Source organism: Heterodontus francisci, chromosome 2 (assembly GCF_036365525.1).
Source record: "Heterodontus francisci isolate sHetFra1 chromosome 2, sHetFra1.hap1, whole genome shotgun sequence".
Classification (NCBI taxonomy): Eukaryota; Metazoa; Chordata; class Chondrichthyes; order Heterodontiformes; family Heterodontidae; genus Heterodontus; species Heterodontus francisci.
This window is the reverse complement of record NC_090372.1, coordinates 181,232,126-181,246,696: the sequence shown is the minus strand read 5'-3', so window position 1 is coordinate 181,246,696 and position 14,571 is coordinate 181,232,126. Positions and strand designations below refer to the sequence as shown.

General features: G+C 39.7%; 1 protein-coding gene across 1 annotated transcript in view; it reads right to left on the bottom strand.

Annotated features, from left to right (window-relative positions):
* zeb1b (zinc finger E-box binding homeobox 1b) overlaps positions 1-14,571 on the bottom strand; it is a 214,801-nt gene that overhangs the window by 17,897 nt on the left and 182,333 nt on the right. Inside the window, exons 6-7 of the mRNA XM_068014511.1 lie at positions 13,233-13,341; positions 207-1,960 (exon numbers count right to left, since the gene is read on the bottom strand). Of these exons, the coding sequence (XP_067870612.1) occupies positions 207-1,960; positions 13,233-13,341 (1,863 nt within the window). The remainder of the gene's footprint in view (positions 1-206; positions 1,961-13,232; positions 13,342-14,571) is intronic.

The window sequence follows — 14,571 nt, the reverse complement described above, 5'->3', positions numbered from 1 at the left end:
TAGTACAGTTTCACCCTTCTTAATTATTGACTTATTTCACAATTCCACATTGAGGGAAGTGCTTACCAACAGTCTTCAACTAACCACAAGCATTACAAAGCAGTAATATTTTCTGTCAGCCAAGCATCCTTTTTCCTTATGAATAAAACTACTATTAAAACACAGATCTTTTACAAATCATAGTCAAGTAAGCATAGCATACATACTGGATGATTCCCATTGGCTTGAGTTGGTTTCTGTTGTGTTTCAGGTCCATTTGAACTGGTTGTTTTATATGTGTAGGTGACCTGTGGAATGAAGCTGGCCTGCTTGATTGTAGCTAGGGCTCTGAGGCATGGAACACTGTTCTGGCTTGAAATGGCAACAATTGTGGGTAGTTGGGTAGTAGCTGTAGGGATTGCAATATTTATAGGTTTGGCACTTGATGAGTTTCCTTCGGCAATACTGTCATTTTCTACTTGTTCTTTCTTTAAACAAGACAAGTTTAAGGGCTCCTCTTGAACATAATGAACACTGCTGTGGTAAACACTAGTTATTGTGGGCCTTTCAAGTCCCTCTTTTTGTTGCCTTGGAAGTGATAGATCAAGAGGCTCTAACTGTAAATCCTCTTGGTTGCTATCAGGTGTGTTAAGATAGCTTTGTGAATTTCTTGAAGATGCAGAAGAGAGATTCAGTGGTGATGGGGAGGGAGTATTACTCCTTGAAGGATCTGCCAACACGTTAAGTGGCCTATTAGTAATTTGAGATTCAGTCAGCTTATCAAGACCTTCTGAATTTGCTGTATTGCCTTGTAAATCACTAACAGGTGATGAATCATTATGACTGATCAGTAGTTTTGGTTTGACCTCCTCGTTGCTTGATGTGGGGGAGGAGGGACAAGATGGCTGGACTGGAATCTGACCAGTTTGCATTTTCTCAAACCACTTTTTCACCTTTTCTAATGGTAGGTTTACAGCAACTGAAATCTTTGCCAATTCTTCTGATGTTGGTTGTGCATTCAATGCATAATATGCCTTTAGAAGTGACAACAGATTCTTCAATGGCTCTTGATCTGAAGAGATGTTCTCTTCTGTTGATACTGAAGCTCCAGAGATTTTAATACTGGTTTCTCCTGAATGAGCTTCAGTTTTTAGTTGATAGTGCTTTAGCTCATGAAGTGCATTTAGTCCACCAGGACATTCATTACAAAGCAGGCATGTGTTACTAACTCCTTCTACACTGGTCTCAGTTTTCTCAGCTTTGACAGTGAGGTCTTCAGGTGGCTTTTCATTTGTACAATTGTCTGCTAGGTTAGGAATCTCCTTTTTTAAATTCTGTGGCACAGCTTGGAGTTGACTTGGCTCTAAGCTGTAGTTGATGATGATTTTGGTTGTTCCATCCTGATCAATCAAGGGAAGACTGATTGATGAAATGAGGGAATGACTATTTTGTTGAACTGACGCAGTAGAGACTGTTCCTGGATCTTTGGAAGGGAGAGTGACATGATTATTTTCTAATACTGCAACCTTAAGAACATTCTGAATGTCACTTAGATTTATGCTAATAGGAGAGACCAGGCCTACAGTTGGCAATACAACCACGCTCTGAGGTGAAGTTGTCACCTGGAGAGGGTTACTGCCACTATACCCTCCATTTTGGAAAGAGCTTGCACAGTTGATACCAGAGGTCACGACCATAGTTTTGTACTCATAATCCACAGGTTCAGTTTTGATTTGGTTTACGGTAGGCTGTTCCTGTAAAGGCTTATTGTTCTCTAGCTTATGACGAAGTTGTGTTCTAGCAGGGCTATTGGTTGATGGAGAAAGGGATGGAGAAGTGCCTTGAGGTGTTTTGATTCCTGAACGTGCTCTACCATTAAGTGATATAAGACCAATGCACTTCTTACTACTGATGTGTGAACTGTAAGAGCCTGAGTGGGAAAACCGTTTCTTGCAGTTAGGGCATTCATATGGCTTTTCTCCTAGAGGGGGAAAGAGAAAAAGTAACACAAATCAGATATTTCTTGATTTTAAATTAAATACTTATCAAAATCAAATCAAAATTTGTTTGTTGAAATAGACATTTTACCATTGTAATAAATGTTTTCTCATCTCTATAAGCAATAATCTAGTGTAGCAGCTAGAATGAGATGTTCCCCAAAAATCCAAAGTGATGGGCTTCAGAGTATGCTTTGTGACTAAATAAGCTAGTAATAGAATGCTGATGTTGGAAATGTAGCTGGGCCAGTGGCTGATGGAACATAGGATAATGTCAATAGAGATGGAATGGGCAGAAAAACATTAAATTAGAAAATAAAAATACAAAATTATCTGCCACACAATTTTTAAGGAAAAGATTAAAAAAATTAAGAACTTATTTTTAGCATGCTCTTCCTCATTCGATGAATGTATTCACTACCAATCTCTATGTTAAGGCATCACCTTTCCCAAATTGCACAAACCCTGCCAGCACACGAGGCTCCGATTCTGCAGCATAGGTTATGCCATGAACCAGTTCAATCAGGCAGCATTTTAAAATGTAATTTTTTATGAAAAAAAATATTTTTAAAAATTCCAATATATTTAGGAGTGGTAACTTGGTAAAGTTTGATTAATACAGTTGAAAACTGATTCATAAAAAAAATAGTATTTTTAATCACTGAAAGTTACTTTAAAAATATATATAAAACTATTATCTAGTTAGACTGGTGTTAAGGAGTCAGTTCCTCAGAATTATATTTCAAATATATCTATTAGCGTTCTTGAGCCCAAAAGATCCAGCTTAATATTTGGAGCCTCCTCAAAAGCCTGCAAACGAGTGCAAGTAGTGGAAACTCCCACTGGTGACCAATTCATCTCGGGAGCGTGGCCAGGAATTGCTTCTAGTGCGATGTTTATAAAACCAGCACAAAAGATTGTGGAAACTCTACTTGCGTTGAATGTAATTTGCGCTTAAAATTCCATGACTTCTTGCACCGGTTACGCCGAAAAATCCAGCACAACCGAGTGGAAACACCGAGCCAGTATGTTATAAACAATTCCTTGTGACTTCAGATCATAAAATATCTAATATTTTTCCTCAATGGTATTTTTATACAAATCTTGCAAATTTAAAATGTATTTTGGTTTACAATATCGCTTGGAAAAACTCATACTATTATTATTGTAGCCTGGGCTGTGCAGGTCAGTTGAAACTCTCACAGCCTTTGAATTCAGGTTAATGATGATGAATACTTGGATTGATTAATCTTTTCTCAGATTCCAAATCAGACAGTGAAATGGCTTCTGTTGCCAAAAGAATGCAAGCTTACAGATGCATTCATAATCTCAATGGCTGATTCACTTCAAATGGGCTCTGTTCTAAAGAGATATTTGATTTTCACTGTTTAAATCATTAGCAATACTTCGGTAAAACAGATGAAAGCAGATGATGCAGTTGCTCATTATCATGTAACAGGACCATTTTACACCTTTGTCTCTTGGATTTGGTTTGATTAAAAAGTCTCTGCATGGGCAACTACCAATGAGGAAACGTATACTGTAAGCTATATGCCATGTCTTCAGTTCAGTTTTGCATGTTCTGTAGAAAATAGAGAGGAACATTTGCCACTATCCTGTTCAATCATAACTGGAAATTTTACAATTTACTGTACAAGAAATATGCCCTGAAGCTTTTGATACTCATGTAAACTGAATCAATCCTTCTTGTTTTTACAAATGAACTCTTGTCTTTTACTTCTGTGTAATCCGAATGCTTGTAAATAATAACAGTGTGATTTTAGCCTGACAACTTGTATTTTTTTTTAAACCTACTAGAGAGGTCATGAGTGCATGGTCAGCAATTGTGCAACCTCCAGTGTTAACAGCATTAACTATCCTGGTAAAAAATGATGTTCCTTAATCCTGTGACCTCCTATTCCCATTCATGGCATATAAGGCTGATCTTGTCAGATCATAAGCGACATGGTTCTGTATATGAAAACTTAACTTTGATCAGAAAGTAATGAAAATGGCGGGGGCGGGGGGGGAGTTGCGGAGGAAGAAACAAGAAACACAAAATTGCAAACCATAGCACGATCAAAGGAGGAGGAGGAAATGGGGGTTAACTAAGATTTGCTGTTGAGGTCCACCCAAAAGGACGATACTTGAAAAGTGTCAGTTTTGGAAGTCAAGTCCACAAAATAGCATTAATGAAAATGTGAAGCTTATTCTTATGGTCAGCTTACAAAGAAGGCAGAGCACTTCCAGGCATTATCTGACCAGATTACTGTAGCTTATGTGCTCTAAGTTTTTATTTTATCTAATAACCTGCCAGCATGTAATAAAAATGCAAACAGCAGAATTGCACAAATCCTTAGTCATAGAATAATAGAATGGTTGTAGCACAGGAGGCCACCATTCGGCACATCATATCCTTGCTGACTCTCTGCAAAAGCAACTCAGCTAGTCCCTCTCCCCTGCCATTTCCCCATAGCCCTGTACATTTTCTCTTCAGGTGCTTATCCAACTCCTTTTTGAAAGCCCCAGAGGGACCTTGGTGTACTTGTCCATAGATCACTGAAGGCAGCAGCACAGGTAGAAAAGGTGGTTAGGAAGGTATACGGGATACTTGCCTTTATTAGCTGAGGCATAGAATATAAGAGCAGGGAGGTTATGATGGAGCTGTATAAAATGCTAGTTAGGCCACAGTTGGAGTACTGTGTACAGTTCCAGTCACACTATAGGAAGGATGTGATTGCACTGGAGAGGGTGCATAAGAGATTCACCAAGATATTGCCTGGGCTGGAGCATTTCAGCTATGAAGAGAGACTGGATAGGCTAGGGTTGTTTTCCTTAGAGCAGAGAAGGCTGAGGGGGGATCTGATTGAGGTATACAAAATTATGAGGGGCATTGATAGGATAGATAGAAAGAAACGTTTTCCCTTAGCAGAGGGATCAATAAGCAGGGGGCATAGATTTAAGGTAAGGGGCAGGAGGTTTAGAGGGAATTTGAGGAAATATTTTTTCACCCAGAGGGTGGTTGGAATCTGGAAGACACTACCCGAAGGGTGGTATAGGCAGGAACGCTCAACATTTTAGTAGTATTTAGATGAGCACTTGAGAGGCCATAGCCTACAAGGCTCCGGGCCAAGTGTTGGAAAATGGGATTAGAATAGATAGGTGCTTGATGGCCAGCACAGACATGATGGGCCGAAGGGCCTGTTTCTGTGCTGTATAACTATGACTATGTCAAAAAAGAGCAGGGAAGTTATCCAGTGTCCTGGCCAATATTTATCCCTCAATCAACATCACCAAAACAGATTATCTGGTCCTGATCATATTGCTCTTAGGAGCTTGATGTACAAATACTGGTTGCCCAATTTCCTAACTTATCAGATGACCTCAGCTTTGATGAGAGTCCATCGTGCCATGGGATCTTTTACATCCACCAGAGGGGGTAAATGGGACCTCAGTTATGTCTTATCTGAAAGACAGCACCTCCAACAATGCACTCCCTCAGTACTGCAATCAAACCAAGAAACCACAACCTTGGCACTCAGAGGCAAGAGTGCTACCAACTAAGCCACGGCTGACACACACAAACAGAAAATATATGAATGACCGCATTAATCTATTTTTAGTGGTATTGTTTATGGGAGAAACTGTTGGCCAGAGTTATGAGAGAACTTTCAACTCCTCTTCAAAGTGTCATGGGATTTTTCACATCCACCTAAAACATCTAAAGGAACACACTGCCTATAAGGGTGGCAGAAGGGGAGATGATCAAGGATTTTGAAAGAAAATCGGAAGGGAACTTGAGGGAAATAAACTTGCAGGGCTACCAGGGTAGAGTGGGGGAATGGGACTGACTGGATTGCTTTGCAGAGAGCCGGCATGGGCCGAATAACCTCCTTCTGTGCCGCAATGATGCTATGACTATCAGAACAGGTATGCGTCTCATGTGAAGGTCAGGACTTTCAACAATGCAGCAATTCCTCAATACTACAGCACATAACAGAGACTGATACTCAGTTCCTGGACTGGGACTTCAACCCACCAATCTTCTAATTCAGAGGTATTAACAAAGCCAAAATGCTGCATCTTTCAGGCCCCTTTCACAAACCTCAATGCTAAAGAGATCTTTCCTAATGACTTATTAAATCTACATAACGGTGGAAAATTCAAAGAACCATGAAAAAAAATCTGTAAATCAAGTCAAAAGGACGTATGCGTTAAAGCGTCATCTTGAAAGTACTGAACCCAAACTTTTGCAAGAGAAATGCCTGAGTATGGGACAGTGCAAGGATCAGACTCTATTTAATTAATTTGCTGCTCCAAGAATTACATAGTAGGAGTGATAGAACTTTCCTAGAGATAAGCTGCCTAGTAGGAAGATTTCTTAATCAAAAGGTTGGTCACTGACTGGTATCCATTATAATTGGGAAACCCATAAGCCAAAGTTTGACCTAAAGCTCCTCTGGTTTTCTCTTTAGTTGCAAGACTGGATATAAACTTTACTTGGACCTCTGAAGGAAATATTTTTGGTTTTGACGTTTTAAGTCCTTTAACTGAGAATTGGCTTTCCATGGTCATTCCAAATAAATTTCAGGTTTGCTGGCATCTTCTCAACCAATTTCCTAAACAGGAAATTTGCCCTGTATTGGAACCCTGACTGTCCTATCCAAAATGTTCATGGTGACCTGATACTCTGGGTAGTCAAGTATGCTTGAAGATCCTGAATAGTGCATCTCTCAACAGGTTAGCAGTTTATATTACCACCAGCAAAAACAACCTTCCTAAATGTGGGCTAGTATAAACTTGGATAAATTTTACCCCATAAATCTATACGCAAGAATGCTTGTTAATCTGTTAATTGTGTAACAATTGTTTGATTATATGCAAGTGAAGGGTGTTAATTGGGGTCTTACTTGAGCACTTATAAGCAGACACTTACTGAGACTGGTGGAGGGTTCGAGTGAGGAGTTACATGTTTGTAAACCTTTTACTCTGAACAATAAATGTGAAACGGAGTAAATATAGGCTCCAGCATTATCTTCCATAACGAGCCTCTGATGCTGTCTGAGTCTGAAGCATATGACCAGTGGAAGAATGAAGTGGATATGTGGACATGGGTTACATCCTTATCAAGGAGAGGACAAAGTATGGCCTTTGCTTTGTCACTTCCTACCAAAAGTAAAATCAGAAGTGAAGTGTTTTGTGAACTGGATGCTCATCAGTTAGATACTGATGAAGGGTTGGATCTTCTGTTAGAATTCTTGGATGAAATTTGCGAAAAAGATGACCGATTGAATGCATATGAGGCATGGTCAGACTTGGATAGATTTCAGAAAACAGATGGTTATTCAATGGAGGAAAATATCATGGACTTTTAACAGCCAATATAGAAGATTGAGGAAATTCAATTTGGAGCTTCCTGGTTCAGTGCTAGCATTTAAATTGCAAGATTATGCTAGATTGCAGCATATGGACAGGCTCCTGGTTTTAACTAGGGTTCGCTTCTTGGACAAAGACTCTCCATTAGATCAAATGTCAGCTGCCTTAAAGAAATTCTTGGGGAAACAATCATTTCCTGCAGTCCTGGTAGAACAGGCAGGGTATTCTGCAGTGACACAATGAATGGAGGACTCAATGTTTACTAGATTTCTAAATGGTTCAGAAACTGGAAGCAGGCAAAAGTACAATGGCAGAGTTAAAGACAGGAGGCATGAGGATGAAAGCACCTTTAGCAGGTCCATTACAGTGGAAGACAGAATTGGAACAGCAATCATAGGCAAATGAATCCCAGGAATGCCCAAGGAACAGTTAATAGGTGCTTCAGATGTGACTCAAAGTATTATGCAATAAGCAGTGGGGCAGAGTCCTCGAAATGACGTACGACAGAGAATTCGGAGACAGAAGAGGAAGATACTGGTGAATCTGAACCAACTGTACTAGTCATAAGGAGTTTTAGTCCTGTGATGAATAGGTTAGTTGTAGATTCATTTAACTGTGCTGTATTTGATAGTACTTGCATGTCAACAGTATGTGCAACTGACTGGTTACAGTGTTATCTGGATTCATTTAGTAGTGAGGATCGATGCAAGGTTAAGGAATATAAAAGTACTACCAGCTTTAGGTTTGGTGATGACAACACATTGAAGTCACTGAAGAGAGTAGTGACCTCTATTAGTACTGATGTCGTCTCTAGTGAGATACCTTTACTGTTGAGTAAGCCTTCAATGAAAAAGACACAAATGAAACTTGATAAGGCAATTGTTTTTGGAAAGACGGTGAATTTGCAGTTTATCTAGTCAGGGCTTAGTTCCATTTTTTCTTTCTGCACATTTGAATGCTTTACATGCAGGGAGACGGGCTTTCATTAAGGCTGAGGTCTGAGAAAATTCAGAGAGCTCTGAGGCATGGTATAAGGCCATCTGAAGTGGAATTTAATTCAGGAGATTTGCTATTTTATAAAAGAGAGAGTCAGAGAATGGAAGGGCCCTGGTAAGATGATCAGTCATGATGGTAAGATGGTAGTTATCAAGCATAGAAATCAAACGGTTTTCCTCGTGATTGATCAGGGTTGATTACAAAATTCAGAATCTGAGCAGTTGATCGAGGGAAACAATGTACCTTGTACCTCAAATACTCATGTGTTTTGTGATGAAGGACCTGAGGAACAGCATGAGGTAGATTAAGGGTTGGATAGTAATGTGAGGGATCATGATGCTCGAGAACTGTGGCATCCAAAGGACACCTGCTCCAGGTAGGTACTCGGGTAACATATTCCAGAGGAGTCTAATAGATGGAGGGATGCAGCAATTGTGGGATGTGCAGGAAAATCTACAGGCAAGTTTAAACATTGGTTAAATGTTCAAGATGATGGTGAAGAAGCAAGGTCCATGAACTGACAGAATGGGATGAAAGAGTGGAGAGTAAGAAAGCACAATGCAAGTTCTAATAGTGGGTCTGGAAGTGACTCTTGTGTAAGGAAGCAATCACGTACTGGAGAAAGAGCCTCCGATAATGTGCGAGGGAGATCTTCTAGCAGTAGTCCCGAAAGACATCAGTGCTAACAGAGGCTGTAGTTTGAGCAGATTTCACAATGAAACAAAAGGCAGAGGGCAGTCTCGGAATAGAACTAGAAGCAGAAGTCCTCGTGACCGTGAAGTTGTAGTGGCTGCCAATAAACCTCAGGATAAACTAAGAAAAGTCAAACATAAGGAATTAGAGAGTTGGGCGTTTATTCTGGTACCAGATAAGGGACAGCCAGCCTTGTTGCATAGATGGATTTGTACTGAAAAAAATCCTTCCTGATGGAACTTATATGGCTTAAGCGAGGTTAGTTGCGAGGGGTATTGAAGAGCGACTGGGTGATACCGATGTTACAGTGGACTCTCCTACAGCTGAAAAGGTAATCTTGAAAATCTTTTTAGCTCTTTTGGCCACATATTCTTGGGAGTGTAGATCCATTGACATAAAAGCTGCATTTCTGCAGGTGATACTTTTCATGAATGAATGCATCTATGGCCTTAATGATGCATCCAGGTGGTGGTATTTCTCGGTGAAATCTATTTTGTTGAAAATTGGTTGTGTTCAACTAAAAGCAGATCCTGCAATGTTTGTTTGGCATCTTCATGATACACGTTGATAATTTCTTATGGGGTGGTACTGTGGATTTTGAGAAATACGTTAAGATTAGGGCAGAATTTAAGATTGGGAGTCAGGCTTGTGGGACCTTTAAATATGTTGGTTTAGATATTAATCAGATTAAGTTTGGAATAACTTTAAATCAACAATCCTATTTAGAGTGTTACTCCCATCCCGGTTAATCATGTTAGGTCATCAGAGAATGATGGTCATATATCTAAAGCAGAGACTGAGCAATTGTGAAGCTTGATTGGTGAATTAAACTGGTTGTGCTCTCAGACTAGGCCTGATGCTAATTTTAATGTGCTGGAGTTAAGCATGATGATGAAACATCTGAAAGTTGAATATGTTTTAAGGGCAAATAAAACATTAAAAAAAACTAAATGTGGACAAATGCATACTGAAGTTCCCATCTTAGGTGACCCAAAGAACATGAAACTAATAATATTTAGTGATGCTTCACATGCTGATGGGTATTCGAGTGCAGCTGGTTTCAAAATATTTCTGATGGGTGAAAATGGGAAATGTTGTCGTTTAGCTTGGGAGGCTAAGAAAATTAAAACGGGTCGTTAAAAGCACTTTAGCTGCTGAAACACTGGGTCTTGTGGATATGGGGTTCTATGTGTCAAATATTTTGGGTGAAATTCTGAACAAGGGACATACTGAAGGTAGGATACCCACTGAATGTTATGTGGATAATGGTTCTTTGTGGGATAATGTACACTCTACAAAAAGTGGGAGTGAGAAAAGACTACATATTGACTTTACTGGGTTGAAATAAATGCTGGAGAGAAGTCTCCAAACTTAAATGGGTAGAGACAAGTCATCAGCTATCAACTGTACCAGCATTTCCTTTTGTGCAACAAAAATTGTTAGGGGTGCTAGCTTTAATGCTAGGGGTAATACTTAGTACCCAATATGGGATTTATTTTGAAATGTTCTTTGAGCATGTTAATAATTTGTACATAATATGAAAGTTATTTTCAAATGTTGTTTGAGCATGTTAATCCATGTTGTATTCTAAAAGAAAGAAGGGAATCTGTTAATCGTGCATCAATTGTATGATTATATGCAGGTGGAGGGTGTTAATTGGAGTCTTACTTGAACAATTATAATCAGACACTTCCTGAGACTGGTGGAGGGTTTGAGTGAGGAACTACACATTTATAATCCTTTTACTCTGTACAATAAATGTGAAATTGAGTAAATATGGGCTCCAGCATTATCTTTCCAAAAGTTTCAGCTCTCCTGCTGCATACAATTTTGTGGTCTCTCCTGTTCAGATTTCCATAACTTTTTCTTGAGGAAAAAAAATGGCATGAGTTCTAGCCACAGCTGAGAAAACATTCAAATCCTTAAACAATTTTTTCTTTTTTCCCCCCTGCATATCCCTCTGCTCCTTTAGATGCTGGGGTACAGTTCCACAAGAATTGGCAGCTTTCCAATACTTGACCAATGTTGGCAGGCTATTTGACTGCAGACACCACAGGAAAGCTCGATTTCTATCCTCACCTGATGTCCACAAACTGTTGTTTTCTAGCAGGGACTATTAATTAGCAATCTGTGACAGATATCCTGCTTGATTTTTTTTTTTATTGCTAGCTCATGTACACTGTCGGCAATTTAAGTACTGCAAATACTAGTCCAGCTAAGATCAGCTAGTGCAGCACAGATGAGATATTGAACATTTTGGTCTTCATGACATAGTCATGTATGGTAAGATGAAGCAGGGTGAAAAGAGACTTGTGTGGAGCATTAACAGACCAGTTGGACCAATTGGCCTGTTTCTGTACCATACATTCTATACCGTTACACACATTGATACTTTCAACATTGGCAGGGGTGTAAAACAAGCAGCTGATCAGTTATCATCCATTTTATGCCCTCCGTAACTTAAAGGTCTGCCCATGGAGTCTTAATCAACTGAGTAATTTCAGATCCTTCAAACAAATGTTATGGTGGATTGTAAGTGGTGGATGAAAGGAAGATACAAGGAAAAATAATGCTAAGGAAGTGGCCAATTTTAAATACAAGAATTGAGCAATAACTTGAAATCTAAGCCATAGCAGGTAAGGATACTAAAGGTTGGTGGTTTGGACACTAAACATATCAAAAAATCTGTGTTGGCAGTAACAAAAAACGAGGGACTAGAGGCAGAAATATTCTCACCTTTTTCCTTCCTCTCACACCAAATCTACAGATTCCAATTCGCTTCCTTGGTCAGTAACACTTAAAATATCTTTAAACAACTCAGCTCAAACAGATTAAATCAGAGAAGCCAGAAAGTGGATGGGTCATACCAAAGATGGTCACTGAGGCTAGTGACTATGTATTTCAGAAGTAATCGTCTTAAATTAATGCTTGTATTAGTTGGGTCAAGTCAGCTGACACGACCAGCCCCACAGGTTTGATGAAAAGGTGGATAAAAACAGTAAGATCATGCAAAAGCCAAACGAGTTCTGCTCAGTCACTTCAAGTAATAATGGTGACACCTCAAAAGACGCCCTTAATACAAAGTCAGTTCCATAGGAATTTATGTTCTCCTGTGTTGGAAAAAGTCTTTGGCCTGAAGTGATTTTTTTATTTTAAATTTGGAAAGCAGAACTACTTCCAAAGAATGACATCTAGTGCAAGTGTATCTGTGTCAAACAGCACGGTCCTGTTTTCAAACAACATGCCCCATTTCAGTATATGTATATCTTGAAACAAAAACAAGACATCCTGGAAATACTCAGCAGGTGTGGAAGCATCTGTGGAGAGAGAAGCAGAGTTAACATTTCAGGTCACTGACTCTTCTTCAGAACTGACCTGAAACGTCAACTCTGCTCCTCTCTCCACAGATGCTGCCAGACCTGCTGAGTATTTCCAGGATGTCTTGTTTTTATTTCAGATTTCCAGCATCGGCAGTATTTTGCTTTTATGTATATCTTGAATCTTGGTGCAGGCAGGTACTGGAAAACTTATAAATCTGCGTGTATCACAATACCAATGCTGCATCAAAGGTCAAAATGATGCTATTTATCACTAATTGATCTGGGAATAGAAAAGAAAAAAAATCAGTATTTTCCTATCGAAGAACAGCAACGGGGGTGAGAGTAAAGAAAAACACAATAACTTTCGGTATGCATTCATGGATGTCCCTGACCCAGTGATACCTTCAAACTGACTGATAAACTTATCTTCAAGGTAATAAATATACAGAAATCTGCTAAAATGCAGTAAGTTGCAATAACTTGAATTTATATAGAATCTTCAACACAGTAAGCTGTCCCAGCCACATTATAGAGGTGTGAGGAAAATGAATGTTATTTACTTCTTCCACTTAGTTATAAATATAAGCAACTTCTATTGGCCTAATTTTGGTCAACGCAGCTAAAGTTCAAATCGGGAATGACAAAAAGCTGGGTGCAGAAATCTCTGATTACAGAAGTAGATCAAAGAAATACTCCAATATATCAATACAAAATGAAACCCTACATTCAAGATGGCCTAAAATTAAAACAGAAAATGTTGGAAATACTTGGCAGGTATGGCAGCATCTATGGAGGGAGAAACAAAGTTAACGTTTCAGGTCAGTGACCTTTCATCAGAACGGGCAAAGGTCACCGGTCAGGCTGTACTTACCACTGTGGATGCGTAAGTGCTCTTTTAGATGATGCTTGTATTTAAATGCTTTTCCACATTCAGTGCACTTGAATTTCCGGTTCCCTCCCGCTTGTGTGACAACATGACGCTTACATGGAAAAAAAAAAGGTAAAAATAAAGCTTCTTTGGTAGGCTATTTTACATTTACCAAAAAGGTTGCACAGCTACCAGATTGCACAGTTCTCAGCCCTTTTCGCAATTCTTCAGTTACTGAAGCAGTCAATTCCTGTATGCAGCAAGGCCCAGACAACATCCAGGCTTGGGCAGATAAGTGGGAAGCAACATTAGCACCACACAACTATAAGACAATGACCACCTCTAAGTAGAGAGCATGACCACCTCCCCTTGACATTCAATGGCATTACCATTGTCTAGTTCCCTGCCATGAACATACTGAAGGAGACTCACCACTGACTAGTAAATGAACTGGACCCGATACATAAATTCAGAGATTGGATATTCTTTGATGAGTTGCTCACCTCCTGACTCCCAAAATTCTTTCTACCACAGACAAGGCACAAATCAGGAAAGTGATGGAATACTCTTCACTTGCCTGGATGGAGCAGCTCCAACAACATTTAAGAAGCTCGACACCATTCAGGTCAAAGCATTCCTCTTCATCAGTACCCCATCCACTGGCTTAAGCATGCACTCCTTTCACCATCAGCATATTGTGTCTGTAGTACATACTATCTACATGATGCACTGCATCAACTAACCAAGGTTTCTTCGGCTGTACCTCCCAAACCTGTAGCCTTCACCACCGAAGTGAACAAGAGAATCAGGTGCATAGAAACACCAACAACTCCAGGTTCCACTCCAAGTCACAGCAAACACGACTTGAACATTTATTGCCATTTCTTCATGGTCATTAGGTCAAAATCCTGGAATTCCCCATCTAACACAATTATGGGGAGCACCTTCAGCACATAGATTGTAGCAGTTCAGGAAGGTAGCCCAACAATCACCAACTGCTCAAGGCCAACTAGGAAAGGACAGTAAATGCTAGGCTTATCAGTGACACCCACATCCCAAGAATAAATCTTAAATTAATTTTCAAATTAGTGTTGTGTGGCACTACCACCATGCCGAACAGGATAAATTCAGAACAGCTTAAAACTGGGCATCCATGAGACGCTGTGGGCCATCAGCAGCAGCAGAACTGTATTCCAAACAATCTGTAATCTCAGAGTTGGACAACACAGAAACAGGCCCTTCAGCCCATCCTGTCTGTGCCGGCCATCAAGCACCTATCTATTCTAATCCCATTTTCCAGCACTTGGCCTGGAGCCTTGTATGCTAAAGCATTTCAAGTGCT